The 26,958-nt window shown below is 40.1% G+C and overlaps 1 protein-coding gene across 5 annotated transcripts in view; it reads left to right on the plus strand.

The window, feature by feature from the left end:
• Window positions 1-26,958, plus strand: part of MPPED2 (metallophosphoesterase domain containing 2) — a 161,917-nt gene that overhangs the window by 68,769 nt on the left and 66,190 nt on the right. For all 5 annotated transcript variants that reach the window (XM_033118812.1, XM_033118808.1, XM_033118811.1 and 2 more), the window contains exon 4: window positions 14,609-14,834. In XM_033118812.1, coding sequence (XP_032974703.1) covers window positions 14,609-14,834 — 226 coding nt within the window. The remainder of the gene's footprint in view (window positions 1-14,608; window positions 14,835-26,958) is intronic.

Here is a 26,958-nt window from a genome sequence, read left to right on the forward strand (position 1 = left end):
CTGTGTATTATAAGAAGGTATCAGTCTAGCAAATCTTTTGCTCAGAACCTTGAGAAACCACCTAGGTATTTGAGATGAAAAGGAGGAGCCATATTGACCAAGAGAGAGCAAACAGCCCCCTAGGTACTGATGGAATAAAGTAAGTAAGTGTCGGCCTCCTGGAAGACCTTTACCATTGAATTTTTATCAAAGGCACCTGAGTAATAATGTCTGAGACAGGAGGAGAGTGTGGAAGGACAGTGGCTGGATCCAGCGAGGTCATTTCTGTTATCTGAAGTTACTCTTGCTGTAAGCTCACAGTTAAGTTTGCTAAACAGATGCCTTCCATGAGTCAAGTGAGAGAAAATGGTTTTAAACTCTAATAGTCGCGATTTTAAAAAGAACGGGAAAGAGTACCCCAACCATGAACTTGAGCAGTCCTGAGTGTCTGTGAGATTCGGAGAAATAAGTGGCCATATGTCCTGGGGGTTGTTGGATGGGACTTGCAGGTAGTGGCAGATTGATTTTAGGAGTCAGGATTCATGATTATAGGCACAGTCTTCAGAAAAACCTCTCAGTTTCTCTGAACCTAAATTTCCTGATCTGTAAAGCAAATCATTTAAACTATCTTCGACTCAAAATCTCCGAGTGTGTAATTGCATGATATGATAAAGGAGGAGAGCATTGGGCTGCAAAAACAGAAGTCCCACCTTGTAGCTAACTCATTGGGTGACCTTAGGAGCGTCATATAGCCTTGCTGCTTCTTAGTTTCCCAGTCCCTAGAAAGAATGATTCTGTTCTCTGAAGACTCTCCTACGGTGGAATGTCAGTGAGCCTGCAATTAGAGAATGAGAGGTCAGGGACATCCTGCTGCCTCTTGATTTTTCTGTTGGAAGCAAAAGGAAAAAGCTAGCCCTGTACGTATGTTAACGTGGATTCTTTCATCTGACCCAGTGACCTGGGGGCCTGAGAAGATGCACACGTATGTCCTGTTTGGCCTGGGCCGTAGGCTCATTTGTAAAGAGGGGCCTCCACAAAGCCAGCTGTCAAAACAGCAGTGGTTTGCCTGAGAAGCCTAGGGGTGAAAACTTTCAGATGAAGGGATACGATGAAGTGGAAATACAGGCATCTTCCTCAAATAACGAATGGCTATTCCATTAACTCCACTATTGATTATCTCCTCTGAGCTACCCAATTCTGGGAACAAAGGCTGTAAAAATCTTTAAATGAGTAATGTTAACCAGGCAACAACAGTAATTCCCTTCTCTTCTGAAATTGAAACACATTATTTGTGTGCTGTGCGTAGTTCATCTATTCATCTATTCATTCATTTGTTCACTCATTCAACAACATTGAGTTCTTATTATTGTAAGCCACTATCTTCGTCTCCATCTGTGTTCCCCAAGAAAAAGTCCCCTTATAACAGATTTTTAGAATCAGATGTAGTTTCTCAATTGCAAATGAATTGTATAGCTTGCCATCCTAGGATAAAATAAAAATAGGGTTTGTAACACTTTAAGTCCATCTGGAATCTAAAAGTGAGGTACTAACTATGCATATCCACGTGACTCTTAGCCAGGATAAAATTATTTCTTATTCATTTAGTTGATAAATAATTATTGAAGCCTGCTGGGCATGCAAAGATAAGTAGAATATAGTCAGGCCTTCCTGAGGTACATAGTCAAGTGGGAGAAAGAGCCCTGTAGAGAATTTGTAGACAAATTCTCATTCTGTGAACTGCAAGCTCAGAGCCGCCCAAGATAGGAATGGAGGAGTGGCGGGTGGGGGCCAGATCCCCAAAGTTGCACACACCACAGAGGGAGTTTGGCCCTTTGTCTGTAGACAGTAACAGAAGGAATCTAGAAAGATTTTAAAGTGGCTGAGCATATAAAATGTACATAAGGAATATATATGATGAGATTTGTATTAGGATAAGATCACCTCAGCTTTAGTATGTAGGAGGAATTAAGTAAAGCCTGCCTTATAGGAAGGTGTATTCGTTTACTTGAGCTGCCACAGCAAAATGCCACAGACTGGGTGGGTTAAACAGAAGTTTATTTTCTCACAGGCTAGAAGTCCAAGTAAAAGGCGTCAGTTGGTTGGTTTCTCCTAAGACCTTTCTCCTTGGCTTGCAGATGGCTGCCTTCTTGCTGTGTCCTCATATGGTCTTTCCTCTGTGCATACACATTTCTGATATCTGTCTTTGTGTGTCCATATTGTTTCTTCTTATAAGACACCAGTCAAGTTGGATTAGGGCTCATCCTTATGGCCTCATTTTAACTTAATCACCTCTTTAAGGTCCCCATCTTCAAATACAGTCACATATTTGAGGTACTGAGGGTAAGAGCTTCAACATATGAATTTTAGGGGGACACAATTCAGCCCATAAAGGAAGCAAACCAAAGTTAGAGGAAACCCACTTTTTGTCAGAGGGGATGGATGTGTATGATACAGGAGAGAAATGGACGTGTATTTTGATGAACAGTTTAAGGTAAAAGCAGTGTGTATGCATCTGACTTCAAATATCTAGCAACAGAGACCCTCACAGAGCAATACCACCTCTCCTTTCCTCCCCTCTCCTCTTCGGTCTCTGTCTCTGTCTCTGTCTCTGTCTCTCTCTGTCTCTCTGTCTTTCTCTCTCTCTATATATATATCTCTCTGTCTCTCATTTTAATGTCTTGTGAGAACAGTGTTCAGCAGACAGGGTATGTTCTCCAACTGCAGTCTGATTACCTGGATTTCTTAAAGTGTTTAATTGAATTATTTAATAGAGAGCTTTAAAGAACACCTGATACTTTTAACATACCACTTACGAGATCAAATGGATTAGGAAGACATAGTGTGAATTTGTCTCTTGAATGGTAGCTTTAAGATGCCGGGGGCTAGATCTCTAGAAATCTAGAAAGCTAGGTCATCTAGAAAACTATGATGTCTTAGTCCATTCAGGCTGTTCTGACAAAATACCATAAACTGGGTGGCTTACACACAATAGAAATTATTTCTCACAGTTCTGGAAGCTGGGAAGTTCAAAATTAAGGCGCTAGCATGATTGCATTTTGGTGAGGCCCACTTCCTGGTTCATCGATGGTGCTTTCTTGTTGTGTCTTTATGTGGTGGAAGGGGATAGGGAGCTCTGTCAGCCTCATTTATAAGGGCACTAATCCCATTCATGGGGGCTCCACCCTCACGACCTCATCACCTCCCAAAGGCTCCACTTCCAAATACCATCACACTGAGGATTAGGATTTCAACATGAATTTTAGGGGACAGAAACATTCAGACCATAACATATGGGTAAGGAATAAAAATGTGGAAAGTCAAGTGATCTCCAAATTCACTTCCTGGAACCTCAGGCCCCAAGGGTCATGATGGACTTTGTAGAAATCCTTTCTTCCTGAGGAATTACAGTACTACTTCATTCCAGAGGGGAGGCTGGTGCCATTAGGCCACAAAGCTGTTCCCAAGGAAGAGAACAGAGATTGTTGGAACTGTTGTTTCAATGAATCTGATACCTTATCAGTAGGAGACTTCATGATTTCACACCCCCCAACCCCCACCCCCAGGAAGTCTTCTTTGTAGCTTCTGAGTATCTGGAGTTTTTGTTAGAAAATTTTGCCAGTTGATGGGTGGAGGAGAAGCAAAAATGGAAGAGGAAATGAATGTGGTCTCCATTCCCTCCATCTCAGTGCTGTCACTATTGATCAAAATAAACTTCCCTGAGGGATTTCTTTTAAAATTTTATTCTTGAAATGCTTCATTAAAATTTTGAGTTATAAAATGGGAAAAGTCAATTTTATCGGGTCCTAAATTTTGCTCTATGCAGCTTCCTGTCCAGGGTGAACATTATTAAAATTGACATAGGATTTGTGTGCAAGGTAATATTCCCTTTAGTAGGCTCTTCTCTAAATTTCAAGATATTCTGTAGAGTGGATTAGATTATGCAGTGAGTGGGGACTCTGAAAAGAAAATAGAATTGTGTATTGATGCCTTCTGAAATATTATTTGATGGCAATAAAATATTCTCTGAAATTCCCTTCAGAGAGGAGAAAATGGAGTTTGTTTGCAGTAATTGCATTTTCTAGCATTTGCTCTCACACTTTCCAATATAAGCCAATTGGAACCTGTGATTTGGTTTTGCTTATTGGCAAAAGTACCATGTAAATTGATCTGTGATGCATTTAAAGAAGATGCTTTTGAAAGTTTGGAAATTGAGATGGCTTTTTCTTATTAGATTTCCAGAGTATTAGGGTTCATTTCTATATTTTAGTCTAATGTGATATTAGCCAAATATGTTCTTTTTCAATTTAGTTTTAATCAAGTTCTAGAAGACCATTTTCATCTACCCCCAGCGGCACTGTTAAGGCAGAGATTTTATTTCCATTGTCAAGCCTCTGTTGCGGCTTTGGTGAACCAGGGTCTTGGAATCGTTGCACACTGAAGTCCTGTATTCATCTGCCCAAACTTTGTTTCAGCATGCAAAAAAAATAGTCGTTATTACAAAAAGATGTTTTATTACTATTTGCAGGGTTAAAGTAGGGAGAGAATCTAAAAAGCCTCAAAATCGTTAATTTCCTTTAAAGAATATGGACTTTATACCTGTGTTATCTTTACTTAATTTGATTTTCACCATATTTAGTGGTTTAAAATACAAACACATAGGATTTGCATTTGTTCCTCTAATTATTCAGTAGAATAATTGCCACTTGTATTATAACTATTCCTGGAAGGAACATTCTTTTCTCAGTTGCTTTTTAAAGGCTTTGCAGAGATAAGGCAACATATTCTTCAGCTCACCATAGACTTTGTCAGTTAACACTGCTAGTTTATTAAAGATACGGATTTGAATACTCTTCTAAGGTGGTAGGAAGTAGGAGATAGACCCTTTATCCTGAATGACATTACAGTGCAAAGCAGAGGACAAGATAAAAAAATAATAATAACAGTCAGCTTTTATGTGTCTGGTTTGTGTTCTTTACTGATCTTACTCAATCCACTCCGTAATGCAGGTTGTACAATTGCCATCATTTTTTCTGGTGAGTGATGGGAAGGTTAAATAGCATGTTCTGAGTTTGAGTTTCCCAGGTAATAAGTGACTGAACCAAAAACTTGGTCCCAAATCTTTCTGACTCCAAAGCCCCTGATCGTTTTTCATCATGCCATATAGTCCCACTTTCTAATACATTCCCCTGATGTGTGAACGTGCACACAGTTGGTCAAGATCACACTTGACAATGTCTTTACCAATTCTTCTTGTGACTATCCAGTGGAACCCTGATGTGGATCCAGTTTTCTGAAGGTTGAGGAAGTAGGTTGAGTCCTTAGGGGATAGTCTGATTGATTGTTCAGATCGCATTTGTTGTATGGGAAAGAAATCTTTCTCAACAAGGCAAAGCCCTCATTTGTAAGGAAGGGGTTGGACAAAATAAACAGTGAGGAGACTAGTTGTGGTTCCAGTTGTCCAGCCAGAGGGTAGTACTCAGGTATAATTGGAACTGCACTGCAGTGGACAGTTACCACCTCAGCTTCCAGGTACAGCATGTCACGTTGGTCTGGGTGGCAACTTAGAGATACTCATTTGGGAAATGGAGAGGATTCGTCATTCATTTTTACTACCTAATGGTTGTCTTTTAAAATGTATGAGCATGAATGAGTGTGTGTGTGTGTATTTAAGTCACAGAAAGTTATGTTGGAATAAGGTTACGATTCAGACAGGAGTGCACACAAACAAGTTGCTGCTGAGCGACAATCAAATATCTCTGAGCTATTTTCAGGTCCTTAATAATTATGGGTACTAATGGCATCTTTCCTCATGGTTTATACTTCTTAGTTATGTGACTACTCAGGTCCAGAGGGGGTCTGCTTTCCTGGGTAGGGGATGGATTCTTGTCTCCTTTGTGTATATGAAGCTTATAACATTTACCAAGGCTTATCAACAAAGCCTTGGGTTTCTTTTAGTGGAGGAGGAAGCATTTCAGCTGTGGTTTCTTACCTAACCCTAATTCCTGCAGCGGACCACGGGGCTTTCACTCAGCATTCCTTACTTTCTCCTGGGTTTCTGGCTTAGTCCTGACATTATTGTAATATAGTTTTCTGTGTTTAATATTTCTTAGACTTGGTTTCCCATTGCAAGCATGGAAGAAACCCTAATGCATGAGTTTCAGAGGAGAAGGTAGCAGTCTGAACCTGCTGTGTGGCTCCATCAGCAAGTGTGAGTATTAACGTTAGAGCTGTCAGGACTTGTGAAAATTAATGGAGCCTGACGGGGGACAGACTGAGGTCAGAGACAGAGCTTGCCCTGATTGAATGTTTCTGGGGGCTTTGCAGCCCAGGCAAGTGAGTGCAAGCCGTGGAGCCGAGAGGGATTGCTATAGGTTCATTCATTCATTTAACAAATAGGCAGTGGGCACCAACTAAGTGCCGAGCATTTTTCTAGGTTCTAGAAGAGAAAGGTGGGCTCTGCCTGTTTATAGCTGAGAGAGCCCTCTCCCTGTCTCCAGGCTGGACTCAGCCTCCTCTGCTATTAGCCCCCAGTAATTGTCAGCGAAGGGATTTACCTGACATACCTGCTTAGTCCATCCCACAGCCTCAGAGTCCATCATCCTTATAGCCATTTTTTTTCTTTTTCTTTCTTTTCTTTTTTTTTCTTCTTTTCGTCCTCCTGCAAAATTTTCTGCTTGGCCAATTTTCAAGCCCAAGTTATTCTTACTCAGTCCTCAGTGGAATATAGGGGACTTCAAGAGTTTGTGCATTTTCTTTTCTGTTAGAGTCAAAATATTAAAAATATAATAATTTTAAACAGAGAAAGAAATGTCTTCTTTCATCTACTTTGGAGGTATAACAGGATCCTTTTTTAACACTAGCTTTAGGGAACAGTGTTCTAAAAACAGGCCCTTGGCTCTGCCCCCACGCAGGCTGAAGATTTCAGAAATGCGATTGTAGTATATCTCTTAGAAACATCCCATAATGATAGATCCGACCATATATCTGTTTTATTCTTTTTAATCTCAGAAAGTGAGTTTGTTTTCTAGTACATTGGCAAGGGGAAGTGAGCCCGAAGGCGGTGCCTTGTGAGTTTGATTTTCCTGGGCATCTGAGAGGCATAGCAGGTTCTCCCTCTGCCTTATCATCTCTATGTTGTTTTCTTCTTGCTCCATGGTGAGTTTTATGTAATGAGTGTTATGCCACAAACAGTTTTGGTTTTCTCATTTATTTTCAAAGTCTATGATTTAGAAGCCTGGAGCCGAGGGGGCATAGGGATTGGCGATCTTGAAATTTGTCACCTTTCGACAACTAAGTTTTCTTTTATCCAAGAGACCTCGCAAACCATGCTTACTTTGAGATGCTCTCCTTCATGAAGAACGACTGTTGTACTCTGGGCTTTTTATTTTTTGTCTTGATTTTAGCGTAATAAATAGGGGACAGCTTACCAGATCCCTGATAGAAACGGGGCCTGGGGAAGTGGTATTTGTCCTTAGCCCTATTTCTCATACTCCCATTCATGTGGAATGAAGAGTATGGCGCAGGACCCATCTTCTAGCAGGTGGCAAGAAAGATTCTTGGAAAAGGGACTATTCTGGAATTGACCTTGGATTTTGGTTTCACCTGAACTTGAGTTTTCTAGAGGAGTACAGTCTATAATGATTTATAGCAGAATAATAGGTTGCAGTTGTATGATACTTAATTTTGAGGGACATTAACTTTTATTGGTGGTGTGTGGGGGAGGGACAAGCACCCAGGGAATCTTGTTTGGCCAAAGCAGTGCTTATAGAGGTTTATTTTAAAATAAACATGCCCTAGTCCTTACTACTCTCTATTACTTCTACGTCGTCCAGTTCACATTTTTGTTTTACCTCTCTGGTTCCTGTAGGCATTTGGGTATATTACCTTGAACTTCCATTCTCCTGTCCAAGTCTCCTCTTAGTTCTCCTAATATAGCCAACCATGTTGTTTTCAAATTCTGAGACCCTGCAGCAGGTTGGGCAGAGGTGTTTTTATCCTTCTCCTTCTTGAGCCTGTGACCTTCCCTTCCTTGGGTAGGCTCCCACATTCTTCTGGGAGCTAGTGGGTAAGAAATTACACCCACCTCTGCAGTAGCATTTGGGGAATGCCTTCATTGAGCCAGGATGCGTGTTGTCATCGTGTGGAGCTGACACTGCTTGATGTGCTGTGGAGGAGAAATCATGACATAACCAGAGAAACATCTAAAATGGGGAGTTCTATTTCATGATATAAACAAAAAAGGGCCATGGCTGCCTAGAATTAGAGGAAAGATCACCGTAGCTGGAGGAATGGTATAAGGAAGACTCATATAAGAGGTAGGTCTGGAGCCAGACTTCATAAGACTATTAAAAATTGGGAATCACCTGAAAGAATACCTAGACCTTGAGGCAAAAGTGTGATTCTTGTCCCACTTGTGCCACCAACGTGGCCTGTGACTTTGCTTAACGAGTGGTAGCACCTCCCTGACCCTTAGTTTCTTCATCACTAAAATGGAATTGGATCAATCAATGGTTTTTTTAAAAAAATATTTTTAAGCCAGGGGTAATTTTCTTCAAATGAAAATTCCCCCCAAATTGTCAAATAAAGGAAAGCAGTAGTCCTGTGGTGAACGTGGGAACGGACCCTCCCCTGTGCCCTCGTCTCTTTCCTCATGTCGCCCTCCTCCAGCCGTGGTAGGCTCGCAGAGCACAGCTTTCCAATCATCAGATCGGTCTCTCTCTGAGGAGCCTCCTGGGTTTCGTGTTCTGTGATTCATGGGAGCCACTGTAAGTGACATGTTAAATGTTCAGAATTTGACAAAGAAGGAAGTCTGACCTTGACACAGTTCTCTGTGTGTCTGCCTTAAAGTTTGTTTGGAACTATGAGACATGTGCATACTGAAAATTCTTAAAGTTTTCTAAATATTTGATTCCTCTCCACCGACCGATGGAAGAGTACCCCCATCAGATTCTAGGAATATATTTAGGGCATTCCAAACGAGTAGTCACTCTGGAGAGAAAGAGAATCTGGATCTTATGTGTCACAGGTTTTACTGTTCATTGTGAATGAGAAGCCAGTCCTGGCACATTTTTTTCGGTATTCAGTAAATATTAAAAGACATGGGTGGCTGGACAACAGAAAAAGGAAAGAAGTGATGTGTTCAAGGAACATTTTGCAAGGTTAGAATTATCTTGACAGAAGTGTCTGGGTTTGCACTGGGAAGGGTAATCATTATAATAATTATTACAACACAACTGCTGAGTGATTATCATGAAGTGTTAGAAACTATAGGTTCTTTACATGCAGTATCTTGTTTAACGCGCACCAAACTTTAGGGGTAGTATTATTATTTTCCCTCCATTTATGTTTCCGGAAACTACAGTTTAAAACCAGTTTGTTGGAGATTATTTGGTTAGACTGGATTTGGGGGCAGAGAACAGGACACTTTAGGGGAACAACGTGACGCTGGTTTAAACCATGTCATAGCCCAAGATGAGAAGCTCAGTTCCTGGAATTCTCATAAGGAAGCTCCTGGCAAATCTTGCAGAGGTTCATTCATTCCTTCACTTATTCAATAAATACTAGTTGTGTGCCTGCCATGTGGAAGGTATTGAATGGGTACTCTGGCTCAAACAAAGAAGTGCAAGCTATGATCCATGCCTTCAAAGACCTCACAGTCTAGGGGGAGACAAGTCATATGCAAAAAGCAAAACTAAAACAATGGAATAAAAATAATTAACATTCACTAATTGTTTTCTTCAGACCATTCATGTGGTTTAGAAGCTTTGTCTCATTTTATCTTGAACACAACCTATGAGGTGAATGCAATTATTACCCTTGTTTGCTAGTGCACTTTAACGAACGTAAAGACTCCATCTAAGGTCATGCAGCTAAAGCATGGCAAAGCCTGCTGAGTCCCCACTCTTAGCCCCATGCTGCCTCCATGGTTTAAATTGTAATCGTTTAAAAATTGAATTATGAAGTCCAGAAATGTGACACATACAGTAAAAATATATATATTAAATAATACCCCATAGAAGTAAAGATAAAGAGGGAGAGTATAAGGAGTCCGCTGTGAAAGGGAGCTAAGGCAGTAGAGGGAAAAAAAGTATCAGAGAGGGAGGAGGAAAACTGGAGAGTACAGCATAAATAATCAAGGGGATATGTACTTCAAAGGACAGGGATGTCACTCTGGGGTGATTAATGGAGATGAAAATTGAGAGAAAGTCCTGGCTTTGGCTATGAGGAGGTTATAAGCGACATTCCAGAGAAGCTTTTGGAAGAGAATAGAAACAGAAACCAGGTTGTTCAGGGTGAATTCTGAGCAACCATTTGTCTCTAAGTTGCTGATACTATTAGTAGAAGTGGCCCATCAGGCCACACAAATATGGTAAGTGGGTCAGGTGTGAGAAGTAACAGGGAGTGGGAGGTCTGTGGTATACTGGAAGTCAGTATTGCCTGATCTTTTGATTTTCCAAAAGAAGCTAGAAACCAAGAGATTTTTTGTGTGGTATCTCCTGATTTCTAAATGTTAGTTCAATTAAAAAAAAAACAACACAATTGAGGGCTAACTATACTATATCTGTGGGCTGACTTTGGCCTACCAGCTGCAAGCTTCTGGAATCCTCTTTCCAGAATTTTAAAAATGAAATGAAGAAGCATCTCAAAAAAGAAGCAAAGTTAGGGATGTTTTAGGATTGTATGTGAGGTGTGTGTGTGTGTGTGTGTGTGTGTGTGTGTGTGTGTGTGTGTGAAGGGCTACTTGATTTTGTTTCCTTAGGATGGGTAAACATAAACTCACTAAGGAAGAAGCTTAAAGAGAGAGAAAGACCCAAAATATCAAAGAGCAGTGTCTGAGAAAGGAAAATGCCAGTGGGAATGGGAGGAATGGGATTAAGAAGCCAATTATTAGAAAGATGAGCAGATGCAGACAGGAAAGTGAACAGGAGGAAGTGGAGAGAGGCTACCTTGAGATTAGAGGGCGCATTATATGCCAAGTGGGAAATCAAAAGGAGCATGGGAGCTAGGGAGAAACCTGGAAAAGTTTTGTGATGGCTGCTTAGAGGATAGGCAGTGGCAAGAGTGTGAGATGATTAGAACTGTAGAGTAGCAGTGAGGACCCAGCTGACTTTCATTATCCTTTAGTTTTTCAGTGAGCATCTATTGACGTGACACCACTAGGCAATACAGATACAGTAAAAGGTACAGATTAGAGTAAGACTTAATTGTTGCCTTCAAGAGCTTATGTTCTCACATATGTTCTATAGCTCTAACCTGAACTGATGGGCTAGTTTCCCACATTTTATTCATTCACTTGCTACAGTCATCACTTTGCCATATCTGTATTTGTGAATTATCTGTATGATTATTTGCTCAATATTTTTCTTTAAATCATCTCATATTATATACACACACACACACACACACACATATAACGTGTGTGTGTGTGTGTGTGTGTGTGTGTGTATATGAAAAATGGAAAAATGAAGCTATATACAGAGGGTACCAAAAATGTATACACATTTTAAAAAAGGAAAAAACTGTATTAAAATTGTAATACTAAATATATACTGATAGCAAAAGATGAATACTAGTCATGTGTATACATTTTTTTCACACCCCTGATATCATTACTTGCACTGTTATATTGTATTTTTCCAAATATGTATTTTTAAAACATACAGTATTTGACATTTTGTCAAAACTTCAGCTCCATTCCACCTAAAATAATCTTGTAAATCACTGGTAGAACATATATCATACCTTGGGAAAGATGGAACTGGTTAGTTGATAGAGTTCTTTAGGTCATTCAAAGGAAAAATTTTTCTATATTAGAATAAAAGTATGTGGCCTTGATTTTTTTTTTTCATTCAGGCAGGTCAGCTTTTATGGATTGATCTGAATAAAATGGATAAAAGAAAGCACCTCTTTGACAATGTTAAAATGGTGCTATTTAAATACCAAGAAGTTTGGAGCTTGACTGCAGAGCCTTCCAAATTAATCTAGTCTGGAAAAAAACTAAAATGCCATCAAGTAACAGGAGATTTGTCAGCTGCCCTGCTTACACTTTTCATATAAAACATAAAGGTTGGCAGATTATAGATGAAAGGTCAGTTCAGCAAAAAAGAAAATATGTCAGACAATCTCATAACAGAGGTAACAGAGAATGGAAGTTGGAAACTACTATTGGATTCTCAGAAAGACATGAGTTTGTTGGCAATGTGTAAATATCATTACTGTTCCTGCAGCTCTTCATTTTGATGGCTACTTCTTTATGCCGAGTCTCCAAATTTGATTTAAAAGACACCAAGGAGTCCTGTCTTTCTGAAGAAGATTTACTTTGCAGCAGTTTTACATTACAAAAAAAAGGAAAAAAAAAAAAAGAAAAGAAACTGGTCTGAAGGGGAGAAATGTGCTTCCTCTCCCTTGTTTCCCAGTGTCACCCATGCTGTCTCTGAACCAAAGCTCTAAACTGAAAAAAGCAAGAAGCCAGCCAAGCCCTCTTGCAAAGAGCAGTGGTGCATAAAGAAAGGGTTTACAGTGAGTCCATCATCATGAATGATTGAAGGGGAACCGGGCTGCTACAGCGTGACTTATACAAATAGAGTTGCTCAAAGATTCATGCTGGTAGGATCTTCCTTGGAACAAATTACTGTCCAGGAAAACGTTTCAGCCTTGCTTTGGCCTTGGGAGCACAGGTGAATCTGCGGGTGTGCTACTAGGTCGATGGGGTCACAGAGCTATGGTATTAGAGTTGTGGGGCAGCTCACAAGTTGCCAGCATGTGCAGTGCTGGGAATTTTCAGCCTATTAATTCATCTTTCATCTGTATTTTAAGTGCAGGGAGTTGTGTAAAATATCATCATTCTATCCAAGTAGCTAGCAACATACATTACACTCCTTGTTGCCTTATGCTAGTGCAGATTATAAACTCACATAAACGTGTATTTGAGGGAGGCTTCCTGTTTTCCATGAGTTGTTCACCTTGCAAATAACTAAGGCCGAAGACATGTCACACAGCATTGTGGGCTAGTCGTCAAGGATATCCACTGACACTTGGACATAGTGTTTTCAGTTTCATCTTTCTGTAGTGTTATTTTCTGCTTTCATCTGTCTCTTCAGCCTCCCCATTAACCCACATGCTATGTATGCAGTTTCATTACTGTTAAAAACCTAAAAAGTGAGTTAAAGAAAAACCAGGAGCCTTACAAAGCATATGCTGGTGATCTTAAAAATGACATCACTTTTAGCAGCTATGCTTGCAGTGTGCTGCTAGGATTGTGGACTTCATCATGTAATCTCTGTAGTTTGCATTGCTAAAATCCAAGTGGACCTATGATAAAATTTGCCAGCCTCCCCCGCCCCAAAATATGATTCTGGTTCCCACTAAGCTTCATTACTTAAATCATTGACTCTGGTTTGGTGGTAAGGACCAATGCTTAGAACAAGTGTATCCGGTTTCGTGCTAGTGGCAACTTTCATTCTTCCTGGCATAGTAGGAAACATTAATTTTGTGCTGGACCCAGGAGTCTCAGGAAGCTGGAATTACAGACACCATTGCCCCGCCCTTTTTTCTCTCAAAATGAAATGAAATGAAATAAAATGAAATGAGCAGCAGCCCAGCGGTGAGGCTTGAGGGATGGGTAATGAAAATGAATAGAAAAGGGCATTAATTTCAGGATGGGGACAGCTGCCCGGCACTATCTCCCTTTGGATTTTGGTTCTTATAGCATCACGGTGAGTTATTAATATGTATGATCTGTACTTTATTCAAACATTATAAATCTGTGCAGAAGTCTGGTGTTTGGGTTTTCCTTTATAGCTTTCATTCTTCTTCCCAGAATTATCTCATTTTGATCGGGAAACTTTTGCATAAAAAGCACACACCGAGAACTCATATTTCCATACCATAAATATTAAAAGGGGGTTAAGCTTTACACTTTTTTCTCCAATCCCCAGTGGGTGAAAAGTTAGCCTTCTAATGGGGGGGTATTATTAATGTTTTTTTTTTTATTCATAAGCCCAAAGGTAAACTTTAACTTGCCATATGAAATTGTACTGTGTGGTTCCTTTCATTTATGTAAATTGTGGAATGCTTGGCTATGCCATGTCTTTTGTATGAAGGATATACTAAAAATCTAGTAGTTATCTGAGTTAAGAATAGTTGGTTGGCTTATTTTTTTATGAAAGTATGGTTGACATACAATATTATATTAGTTTCGGGTATACAATGTAGTGTACATTTATATGTCGTACGATGTGATCTGCTTATTTTTTGAGGGCCAAACCAAGGCCAGACCATTTATAGGGATTGTGATTAAGGTGCTTTTTGCTGGACTCATCACAGTGTGAATTCATCACAGTGTGGATTCATCACAGTGAATCTGTAACATACAGAAGAGGGAAATGGAACTAGAAAACTTAATGTCTTCTTAGTAGCATTTTAGCTTCTTAGCAGCTTCCCGACTCCCGTTCATTGTCATTTTTGTTAGCATAAAGGAGTAGTCATAAATTTTGGTTCCCATGGAAATATAAAGGAATGCATGAGCTATTTCATTTGGGCATACCGTCTGCTAATCACGCAGTCTCGGCTGTTGTACTTCGTGATGGGAAATGAACGTGCTAATTGGTGCTCTTTTTTCTTATTTCAGGAAACCTGCCATATGAATATAAAATAGTGATTGCTGGGAACCATGAACTGACATTTGATAAGGAATTCATGGCAGACCTTGTTAAACAGGACTACTACCGTTTCCCCTCTGTGTCCAAATTGAAACCAGAGGACTTTGACAACGTTCAGTCCCTCCTGACAAACAGTATTTACTTACAAGACTCGGAGGTAACAGTGAAGGGATTCAGGATATACGGTGCACCGTGGTAAGTGTTCATCTGAACAGTCTTCCCCCTTCCGTTTTTTTCTGTCATCGCTAAGAAAGCATGGTGCAGACTTAGGTGCTTTAAATGAAAAGGATAACAACTGGAAAGAAACCTTATTGCTGTTGTTTCCAACGTAACACAGAGCCTGGCCCTGCTGTGGAGCGCAGGGCTGATTGTTTTCACTGTGAGGCCGATGTCTTTAGGCAGGATCCATGGGAGTGGGGTTTGGCAGCTATGGGTGGAGCTGCAGGTACGTCTGGGACACAGAAAGATTGGGGAAAGTTCGCTATTGTTCCCCTTCACATAGATTCAGCTCCTCTGAACATCCCATCAGTCTTACGTAACTCACTTCCCTCGCATTTTAAACTGGAAGCACTCATAAAATATCTTGCTTAGGTTAAGGTCTCTCAAAGTTAGCTACACATCAGAGCCACCTGACCAACTCTGAAGAAACAGAGATTTTGAAGCCCTACCCTCCACACTCTGATTCTCCTTCCTGAGGGGGAGCCCAGGAATCTGTATTTTTCAAAGGTCCTCAGATGAGGCTAATGCACATTTTGGAAGTCACGGGTTGACAGCTCAGTACTAGCGTTCTCAGCACTGAGCTCTAGAAAACTTGAAGCAGGGCATATTTTTTGGGGCCAGACAAGAAGCATTTTGATCTTGGCTCTATCAGTTGTCAGTCGTCTGGTTTTGAAGAAGTTAATTCACAGAGGATGAGCCTCAGTTTCTGCATCTCTAAGAGGGTGAAAATAATACCTATGTTAGAGGGTTATTATGAGGATTAAATTGGGTGATATTTGCAATGGGTTTTAAAGAGTACCTGGTGGTTTGCTTAATTATCATGTTTTCTGTTCTCAGCTCTGCCACTAAGTATTTATATGAACTTGAGTCTCCAGAGCCAGTTTTTTCATCTTTAAAAGGGGAGTGTTAGAAGATCAGTATTAAAGGAGTCTTGGATTTGTATTTACTTATTTATTTACTTTTTTGAGAGCTCTATGTGTATACAGAGCAACAGAATTAACTTTTACTCACCCAACCTGGAAAAGTATCCCAGTTCTGCCCTAGGAGTTGCAGATAAAACTAAAAGAGCACAAACAGAGTAAATTCAGATTGGCCACCCCACTCAACAGTTTGGTTTGTCCTCTATAGAATAGAAAGTTGAGATATTTCCTTTCTATTTTTTTTCTAGCTTTACTAGTGGGTATCCAGTGGATGCAGAAAGTACATTTGTGTTTAAAATCAACCTGACAATGATTGTGAACTTGTGATTGAGTCCTTACTATATGCGAGGCACTATTCTAAGTCCTTTATATCTATTATCTCATTTTCTTCCAAATACCTTTAAGAAATGGGCACGATTACGATTTTCATTTGGCAGATGAAAAAACTCTGGCACAGAAGGGTTAAGTTACTGCCCAAGAATCACACAGAAACTAAATGGGAGCATCCTAATTGGTAGTCGTGGAATGGTAATTGGTATTTATAATCTGCAGGGGTTATATCCATCTTTATTAATGCACGTCAATCCATTTTTTTTATATGTGAGAAGGAGGTTAAAGGCAAAGGGAATAAACAGCAGAAATTAGTCTTATCAAACAAGAATCTGAAAACGGATCTCAGGGTAGTGTGGGGTGTTGAGATTAGCATTTCTGGGTAAAGGGCAGGAGAGAGACCTTTCCCAGCTTTCCATTCCGCTTCTTAGTGACTGTCCAGTAGTTGAGAAATGACATCTGATTGGCAGAGAAGCTCTACCTAGGGTCATGGTCATTATTTTCAATACCTTCAGATGACTTCTGAAAAATCTTCAAAGGGCACAGAAGACTGAAGGCTATTCCTGAGTAAGCAGGGCGTTCCGAGATCCCTAGATTGAAGGTTGCTGAAATGATGACAGCAAACAAACTTTCTCCATTGTCTGGGCAGATTCAAACTAGAAAGTATGAACTGCTTCCTGCCTAGTACCTCTTTACTATGAGGGAGATCTTGACATGGAATCCGTCTCACCCATTGGAACTGTTGCTACTTTCTCTTGTGATCAAGAATGTAGAGGTTGGTGAAAAGGAGATTCCAGTTGCTTCCTATATTTTGGAGGCATCTGTAGTTTAGATATCACTGCACAGATGTTTTTGTTAAAATTAATATTTCTAGGATTTGCTGGTAACCTGAACATTGATTTAAGAATGCCTATATTAGCATTTCTGTGGTGGGGGGAGGGGGACAGATTTTTCCCCCAGCCCTTCCACTTATTGAGCCCTGGGACCTGGGGCGAGTTTCTGAACCTCTCCATACGTCTGTTTTCTCGTCTCCAATGTGGGAGATGGCAACATTGCTTCCCTCACACGGTTGTTAGGAGGATACGTGAGTTAATGCATCCATAACACGCAGAAGACTTCCTGCCATAGAGTAAGCATTTAATAAGTGTCAGCTATTCCTGATATTGTGGGGTTGGTGGTGTTTCCAATCTACTTGGTACCTTTGTCGGCTTCATATGAAGACTGTTGGATTAGGAGTCAGATGGAGTGGGTTCTAGCTCTAGTTCTGCCTCTACTGATTGAGTGACACTCGGTGAATTCGTTACCTTGAACTTCTCTATTGGTCAAAACAGGGGAATTGTGGTCTGTCCTAGTCTCCCCCATATGCCGCTCACTTAAATGGTCGTCAGTCAGCATCTTCAAAGAATATAATTATTTGCAAGCATGCTTGATTACTTTAATATCTTGTACAATTGTTAACCTTTTTCACTATTAGGATTTTGACTAGAAGCCAAGCTACCACTTTTTACATTCAGAAGTTAGGTTCTGTGATTCCCTCCTAACTGAATGCCTGCTTAATAACCCATTAGATACTGCAACCCCAAAATAATGTAAACTGATTTAAGTTTGATGTCCATGCTTTTCCAATGACTTTTTTGGAGGAAATGTCAAGTTCTGATTTGCTGATATTCTAGTGGTTTTAATTTAAAAATAGAACTCAAAATAACCTTGATACTAAAAATTTCCATCCTGTCATAGGTTTCTCAAAAGTAATTGTCATCTGACCAGGAAGATAGCTATAACTCATGTATTTTTTAAAATGTGGATTGTGAGTTGGTCTCATTACAGAAAAGGAATGTTAGTCCATATTCATTACATGTTTATAACTTGTAGCCCAGCTGAAAGCTTTCTAAAGATCAGGGAGGGGGGAAAAAAAGTAGTATCTCCTAATTTACAATTTAGTAGGAATTTGTATGCGGAAAATAACTTAAACAACATTCCAGAGCATTCATGTGTGTTTACAGTTGGAGTGCACTGTGGTACTTAGATCCCCAAGGAACAGGATTTGGATGTGATTTGATGGGTCTGGGAAAATTCAGTGGCCTACACTGAAGAAGTCGTAAGTGGGATACCTAGTCCTGGAAGAAACATGCTCCCTTGGAAGAAGGACAAGAATTGACCTGTTCCTGGAGAGCACCCCTGTCTCGGGAAGCCTTATGGCAGCTTCCGTGGCTTCTGTATATATTCCTTCACCATCTCGTTTTTCCAATAATCTTGAAAGGAATCAGGCATGAAGTGTTGTCCTCTTTGGGAGTGGCAATTCAGGGACACCTTTTCTTTAACTTACCCTATTGTGTTTTTCTCTCCCTCTTTGGGAGACAGAAGAAGAGGCTCTTGTGTTGCCAGGCATTTAGTTCTGCCTTGGACTTCACTGTCGAAACAGGAAAGCTTGTGGATTTCTTGTGTCCCTCGTGTGGATACTCTGCCGCCAAGATGGTTCCTGATTTCCTCTTTGTGATCACTCTCAGTTCTGTAATGTCTTTTCCAAAGGCTGAGTATGGTTAGAAAGCGGAGACAAAATTCTAATCTGTCAAAGATTAGCCACTGTGATAACTAACTGCTTGTCTGGCTAGGGTAGATAGAGGGGAGATGGAATTTTAAAATCATCTTTGTCTTTTTGGTTCTCCATCTGTACCCAGCATTTTAGTGCAAGCAGTTTTCAGTCAACTCACTGGTGGGACTTGGCATTTTAAACATTGAGTAGTTCCTTCTTTTTTTCTGATTTCAACCACTCTTTTGATACTAAGATGCTGTGTAGAAAAAAATTCAGTTACTAATTGATCAGCAGCCAAGCTGCTAAAAGTGAAAAGTCTGTATTGCTCTGAGCTAAGCAGAGCAGTTCATTGTTCAGCAATAGCCTGCACCTCGTTCCCCTCTTGAACAGAATTGCAAAGCTGGTCTCCCGTGGCTTTTAATGAATATGAGTGGGGCTTTCTGGTGTCCAGGAATTTGATCTCTACGCTGACCAAGGGGTCAGGAACAAAGAGCACACTTTTTCATGTTAGAGTAGACCCAGGTGTAATTTGTCAGATTTAGTAACTGTGGAGGAAGTGCCTTAACTTCTGCAGCAGGAAAATGAGATTGGGCCTAGGCACTGTAATTCTAAAATAGCTGAAAGAACAAGAGAAGGCCCATTGAGTTGCATTTTCAAAGGAAGTGTGAGCAGGATAATTCTTTCCCCCTCCTCTCTTCCTCTCATTTCGGATCCTAAACATGTTGAGTTCATTCATTCATATAGATTTAATTTTTTTCAGCATCTTTCAAAGTGGGAGTAAGTGTTGGTTCTACTGTCTGCAGCATTTATAATTATGCTTGCATACCAATAGCTACAAGGTCGCTCGCATTTCCTTGTTCTGATCAGTGCAATAGTACTTTATGTTTACCCTGTCAGAAAAGCTTCAGATGTTTTTATTTCCAATTATAAGTTTTGTAATGCATCATGTATTTTGCTGACAGTCTTCAAGTTCTTGAAATAGCGAACAAATTAACAGCAGATACTGAGTGAGAGGATTGGAAAACCAATTGACAACTCATATGATAGAATTCAGATATGCGGAAGGGTGGAATGGGCTCATTTATTTTATTTTCACAGTCATACTTTGTAATTAACTTGGGCAAAAAAAAGAGGAGGGAAGGAAGAGAGGGAGAGGAAGGAGGGAGAAGGAGGGAGGGAGAGGAAGGAAAGGAAAGGAAAAGAAGGGAAGGGAAGGGAAAGGAAAGGAAAGGAAGGGAAGGGAAGGGAAAGGAAGGGAAAGGAAAGGAAAGGAGAGGAAGATTTTCATGTCCAGCAGGAAAGTCCTTTCATGCTAAAGAACCAGAACTATACAAACAATATTGGTTCTATACCACATTCTCAGGGATTCCAGCTTTTATTCAGGAGGGTTCAGAAAGGTATTGGCACAGAAAAAGGTGTGTGTGTGTGTGCGTGTGTGTGTGTGTGTGTGTGTGTGTGTGTGTGTGTGTTAAACAAATATGCACTCTGCTTTTACATGATTCTGTTTAAAGGCCCAGGCTAACATTTCATTTTTCTTGGCTCAGGGCCCATAGACTCGCCCATTATGAAACCTATGGCTGTTCTGCCCTGCTCTAGAGTTTCAGGCTTTGTTTACATTTTTGCCTGTTTCAGAATGCAGCCGACTGCTCTGAAAGCCACACGGGATCAGATTCACTTCTGGTTTAACAACTGCTCTGTTTATTTGAAAAAGGAGAAAGCAAAACCAATCACTTTGCTTCCTACCTCCCATTGATAGCCGTATCAGTAAATACCATTTCCAGAGCTGGTTTATGCAGAGCTTGTGATGTTGGATCTAACTAGTACCTTTCTGCCTACTCTGTCCAAACCTCTCAAGCGTGTCATGGGGCCTTTACCTGATGTGCTGGTGGTAGTTGTAGAGACGAATGTGGCATGGACGTGTTTGTGTGCATTCAGTCATGCTTAATATCAGCCGTTGGCATAACTTACATTTTTGCCTGTGTGTGCATTCTGAGAGACAAAGTCCATTAGCAAACGGCAATAATAAACTTATATTTGGATGGTATAGTTCACTCACAGAACTTTCATATGTGTTACCTCATTCGGGCTTCACCACAATTCTAAATAATTAAAATTTAAATAAAAATACAATTCTAAACAATTAAAATAAGCACAGGATATAATAATAATAATAATAATAATAATAATAATAATAATAATAGCCAGCATTTACAAGTGTTTACATGTCAGTATTGCCTCCTTTTGACAGAAGAGACCAAGGTAGAGTTTTTGACAGAGAAGGTGACTGACCAAGGTCACAGAGTTAGTTGGGGAGAAATAAGACAAGAATCCAGAGTTCCTTTGCTGAGTCCTTTAGACTAAACCAGGATAGCCTACTAACCACAGATGTCCCTCTACTCTGTAACCTGAGGCAACTCAGGAAGTGACCGTTAGAAGACTTGGGTGTTTCCATCTGGTTTTAAAATGGGCATACAGAAATCCAGGCCAGTGTTCTTCAGGAGCCCTCAGGAATCCGTGATGAGGTATTTGCAGGGGGAAATAGGAGTGTTGAGGGGACAGAACGAAAGAGTTATCCAGTTTCTTTTACATGGTGTGGTCCAGAACCTAGGGTGTTAAAAATGAAAATTCTACATCTCAGTGTGTCGCAGCATGTGGATCGCTCCTTCTGGCCTTCAAGGGGGCAAGTACCAGGTACATGTGGCTTTTTTCCGCTGAATCATCAAGTAGCAGGTGAGAGAGACAGCAGCACAGGGACATGCCCCAAGAAGGAAGCGCTGGCCATGTGCCCCCACTAAAGTCAGGTGTGGCATGGGCCCAGGTACCATGCTACCAAGAAGACCTGGACGTTAAGACCCAGCCCACTGACTGCTGGCTGTTCTTTCATTTTCTCATGTTACTTTGACAGGCTCCTTTTTAACCCAGAGTTATTGCTGGTGGATGAAAGAAGATAATACAGTGGCTATAAGCTCCATGAGGGCAGGAATCCTGTTGGCTTTGTTCTCTATTGGCTTTGTTAGCCTAAGCTAACCCAATGCCTGGCACATAGTGGGTGCTCGGTCCATATCTACTGAATGAATGAAGGAATGAATAAGCGTGGTGATGGCAGAGATGTGTCTGTATGGCTGATGGACTGAAGGTCTGCACAGAGGGGACACCCAGTTGTAAAAGGAAAGAAAGTACTTCCAATACAAGGTGTAATGTAGCCATCCATCTAACAAGGAGGAATAGAGATGGTAGAGCATAATGGAACCAAACAAAGTGTGAAATTATGTCCATGAGCTTCGTGAACATATCTAGATCCTTCCTGAACATTCAGAAATGTAGAAAGCATAACAGCATCTCTCCAGGTTTAGTAAAGGTGAGGAATGGGAGAAGTTGGACAGACTTAACTTAAAGGCAATGCGAGTTTTCAAAAAAAAGTCTCCAACAGTATTTTTAAGCCCTTTATTGTCATTTCTTTACCTGAGATACCTTATCTCTATGTTGTGAGCAGCTATGAGAGTTTCTGTTAGATTTGGAGACTGCCTCTTCAAGCTGCAGGAAAAGAAGTGAGTGTAAAGTGTGAGTTTGGTAGGGGAGCTTGACCAGGTGGGCCCTCAGAAAGTCCTTTGGACATCAGGAACCAGTTAGCAAATATTTGGTATTCTCTTATCACAATGGTTGAATTCTCAGTGATAAAATTCTTAGAGTTGAATTACAGTACCATGTATTTTCAAACTATTGGACAAGCATGGATTTCTCATCTTGCACTCTGATCTCTAAGTGTAATGTGAGTTTTTCCAGATAGTGAGTCCACTGAAGTCCCACTGACAGTCTAGACCCACATTTACCTGGTTCCAGTCATTGCGGCTGCTCTGCCTTCCTGCGGCACACTTCTCCCCTGTAGCTCAGATGTGCTCACAAGTAACTCCAAGTAATTGCACGGGTTCCTTTAATCCTCCCAGTGCTCTGTGATGCATGTGACATGGGCTTTGGAGCACACAGTTAGGAGGTTGCCGCTTCCACAGAGTGCTCCCTTTCTGCCAAGTCCTGCATAGCTTCAGGACATGTCTTCTTCCCCTTGTGATGTTTCACAATGGAGTTATGATAATCAAAGCCATACTGTGTTCTGTGCTGGACAGGGGAGAAGGCTTTGGCCTTCTAGGCTATTCGGTGAGAGGGCCGTCAAGGAACGATGTCAGTCCCCCTCCTAAGGATTCACCTACAGCCCATGGGAGGCCTGTTGGGGAACAGGCCAAACCATGTTTAGCTCAGGTACATCCCTCTGACAAGGAAGTCTTTGCTAAAATTGGGCTGAACTCTTCTAGCTGATTCCCTTTTCCCTTAAACTATCAGTTCCTCAGGTTAACAAACTTCTGGGAGGACATCCCCAGTGGGAAGGCTTACCTGGAATGGTCTAATCCCCAGGCTGGGCATAGTTTAAACAGTTGCCACCTTGTTCTGCCCATTAACAGGGGAAGGCAGTGAGTGGTATAGAGGCTGTAGGCTTTGACCTTTGGAACCAGCTACCCCCGGTGACCTTGAGTCTCAGTTTTATCATTTAGAACTCATTTACCTTGTTAAGCAAGTTATTTCATCTCACAAGTTTTATCTGTCAAATGGGTATGCAAATAACAATAACTACTATTTATTGAGCCAGACCCACATATCGGTACCTTATACAACATTGGTTTTGAGCCTCACAGCAACCCTATGAAGAAGGTAATATTACTCCCATTTGGGAGAAGATAAAATTGTAGGTTATAGCAGTTAAATAAACCACTCAAGGACACTCGTTTCCTATGTAGCAGAAGCAGAAGTCCAACCCCCAAAGCCTTTATTTTTTTCACTACTCAGTATATTGTTCATGGGATTAAAATGTGATGATGTATGTTAAGTTCCTGGCACTCAATCGTGTAGTTTTGTAATGGCTATTATGTTTTTGTTTTGTTTGTTTACTTTTTCTTTGTTTTCTTTCTTTCTTTTTTTTTGACGGTATAAAAGGGAGAAGCAAAAAGGGGCAGAAATGAGATGAATAGGAAACTTAGTCTAGAAAAACGGTTACCCCTCTTCATGTGCATGCGTGTGTGTGTGAGAGAAAGAGAGAGAGAATTTTTTAAAAGCAAATATTGTACAGTGCATGGCAAATTGCTTATAATAAGTGGAAACCGTTTAGGAAAGTAACCTCATATAGCAGCTGCATTTGGTCAAAAAACATGTAAGAAGGGTGAATAGATGTCTGTTAAATAAAGATGTGGGCATTTTTAAGGTCATTTACATGAGTATCGTTTTAAATGTATGAGTAACACTTGGTACTGGATTTTCACCCAGGAAAAATAAAGATCATCTTGGATGGGGACTACAAATTGAAAGCAGAAGGTTGTGTGAGGGCTGCTTACACAGACAGTTAGTGGCAAATTTGAAAGCCTCTGACATAGCAAACTGTGTCTCCATTCTATAAAGAGCAGAAAAGATGAGTTACAAATCTGCATTAATTCGGGAGAGGATTTAGGAGGACTGTTTTGCTCAAATATTAGAAGAGATCAGCTTGGTTGAAGTGTAAATATAGTTACTAAGACTAGTAATGTCTAAGTATGAAATTTACAGAGAAAAATGAAAAGTCAATGAAGAGAAGTACTTGGTGTCTAAATGGCAAATTAAAGAAAGTGGGCAGGAGCTAGGCTAAGTAAGATTCTTCCCAGGGTAAAATCGCCCAAGACAGCATCTGAAGGTGTTGGTGATATTTATTGGGTAATTTACACACTTTCAGATCTAATGTCTGGTACGGTGGGTTTAGGGTAGATCACATTAAAAAAAAAGGGGCTAAAATTTTATATGAATCTGTAGTAAATCAATACCGAAAATTAAGTAAAACCAATGCTATGTTTGTAAAGGAAAAAAAAAAGGTCAGAGTCAACACACTGATTTCCCATTCTTTTCTAAAATTGGTATGCATTTCTTTTCCATATTATGTACAAAATAATTGCACATAAAACTAAGCGCTTCTGTTGCCTGCCTGGCTTTATAACTGGAGATTACTGTTTTGCTCACTACATTTCAAGCTACTTTATATATGGAAATTATGGGACATTATCAATCTGAACACAGTCCAGTAAGATGTACTGACTTTCCATGCCACACAAGTCTTCATGAACAATGGGAAGTAGCTTGGAGTACCTTAGTTATAGAAAGGATTACCGAAGACAGAAACTAGGAAAAATAAAATGTTTTTATTGTCTTCATGATTTTAAAGTCCAACCCCCAAATCACTCGCCATAATCTGCCCTTTATTTTTACTTTGAATGAAGAATCAGTAGAAAAAAAAACCTTCTTGCTTTGATCCTTTCAGAACAAATAAAAGATGCTAGACTAAAACCTAATCAGAAATTGTGGATGGCAAAACTAGTTGGAAATATAGCACTGAGCAAATGTTAGCCACTCTTACTTTTTTTCCTTCGGTGTTATGGCTTAAGGGGGAAAAAAAAACTGTGGAAAGGAAATTTCAGAAACTCAATTTGTGAAGTTTGTATTATTTAAATAAATGTATACAGAGGAAGCATTTGAGAATGAGGATTTTAGGCTATGCTTAAGATGCCTCTGTGATTAAATATTCCTTCATGCATCCTGTTTTTGTTGTTGTTGTTATTTTTTGTTTTTCAGATAAAACAGCTTGCTGTCTAGTTTCTTTTCTTGTCCAAATTCAGCCCCTCCCTTTCAAAAAAGGTATTATTCCATAAGGAGAAGTATTTGCCTGTTGGTCCAGCAGATTGAGTAGGAAAAATGGGAAACCTAAGTATGTGTGTACAGTGCTGGCCTTGACCTTGTGCTTTTAAATAGCTCTCACCGGAGGCGGATTCTGTGTGGTTGAGGCTGGCGTGGTGGCTTCAGAGACAGGCCCATGAAAGGCAAGGGAATTTTCAGGGTACTAAGTACCTTCCTACATTCAAACACACACACTGTATGTGCTGTTCAGTGTTACTATTAAAGGGAAAAGCTGACACTGAGGAGGGTATTGGTTTGTAAAGTTATTTGCTATAGAAATTACATTGTAGAATTTGAACTCTATTCTGAAAAGCCTGAGAGAAACAGGATCACTTGTTTGGAAATTCCGAAGTTTGACTAGCCTGTAAACCACAGGCTTAACTGTGCTCTAAAGTCAGTTCTGATATTTTGTAACTGTTGATAGTTATGATTTTCCTTATGAATGTGTTTTTCCTTGGTTGATTGCAATAAACAGAATAATTGGATTATTGATAAAGCAGAATACCAATATGTCAGAAAAAAAATCATTTTCTTTGTCCATTGAATCAAATACTTTTCTTGTGAAGGAGACCGGGAAAAAAAAAAAAAAAACTTGTCTTTCTAGGTTTCTACAAGAATAGAAAAAAAAAAGGTGAAAGGAAAAAGTTACTGCAGAAAATCATCAAGATTAGAAATCATACAAAAAAGTAAACATCTCAATTCTTAAACATTGTTTCCTATGCTGTGTAAACTTTCTTCAGTTAACCAGATACATGGATGAAGGTTTTACAATTCCAGTAAAAATTCATTCATTCACCTGGTTTTGGTCATTCAAGAATTCGCATCAGTCATCAGAAAGCAGCGATATGTTTTTCTTTTTATGTCTAGCAGTAAGCATTTCGAAAGCCATATCCCCAGCAAAAATACACAAAAGGTCCATAGCATTACAAAAAACATATATAAATGTATAGAGAAAAGGAAAACTGAGAGGTCATATACCACAAGTACAACAGCGACTTTCTCTTAATGAATGTTCCTTTTTTCTTTCTTTTGTTCTACTTCCCTAGGATTTTGTATATTCCTACAGTGGGTGACTATTTTTACAGTCAGGAGAAAAGGCCACATTCTCTTATTGTAAAATGTGTCTCGGGGTAATTTGGAAATTGACTCTCTTCTTCTAACTTTATGCTGTCACTGTGTCTATAGTTCTTGCATATTTGTGGGCCTGCACAGACGCACACACTTCACAGATTACCTGTGTGACAGGCCATTGCAAAAGATGCGGAGGTGGAAGTTTCTGTCCAAATCAACAAGTGCTGTGGTTTGCCCGGCTGAAATGCAAGGATGCCCCGAAAGGACCATGCATTGTTCTGCTGAAAAATGTTTCCACTTTTAAATCAGAATCTCCAAAGCAGGTGGAACCTAGATGGCTTATTTGGTGCTGGAGTAGCTGATGGAACCCAGACCTCTGGCGCTGCATTTTGATTCATCCCTGAGTGTGGCACCCTGCGACTTTGGATCTGAGCATCTGGCTTTACAGGATGTGACTTCAGTGGAGGAAAGCCTGGTGCCTACCTTTGCTTATTTGTATTCCAGT

This window comes from Rhinolophus ferrumequinum, chromosome 11 (genome assembly GCF_004115265.2).
Source record: "Rhinolophus ferrumequinum isolate MPI-CBG mRhiFer1 chromosome 11, mRhiFer1_v1.p, whole genome shotgun sequence".
Taxonomy (NCBI): domain Eukaryota; kingdom Metazoa; phylum Chordata; class Mammalia; order Chiroptera; family Rhinolophidae; genus Rhinolophus; species Rhinolophus ferrumequinum.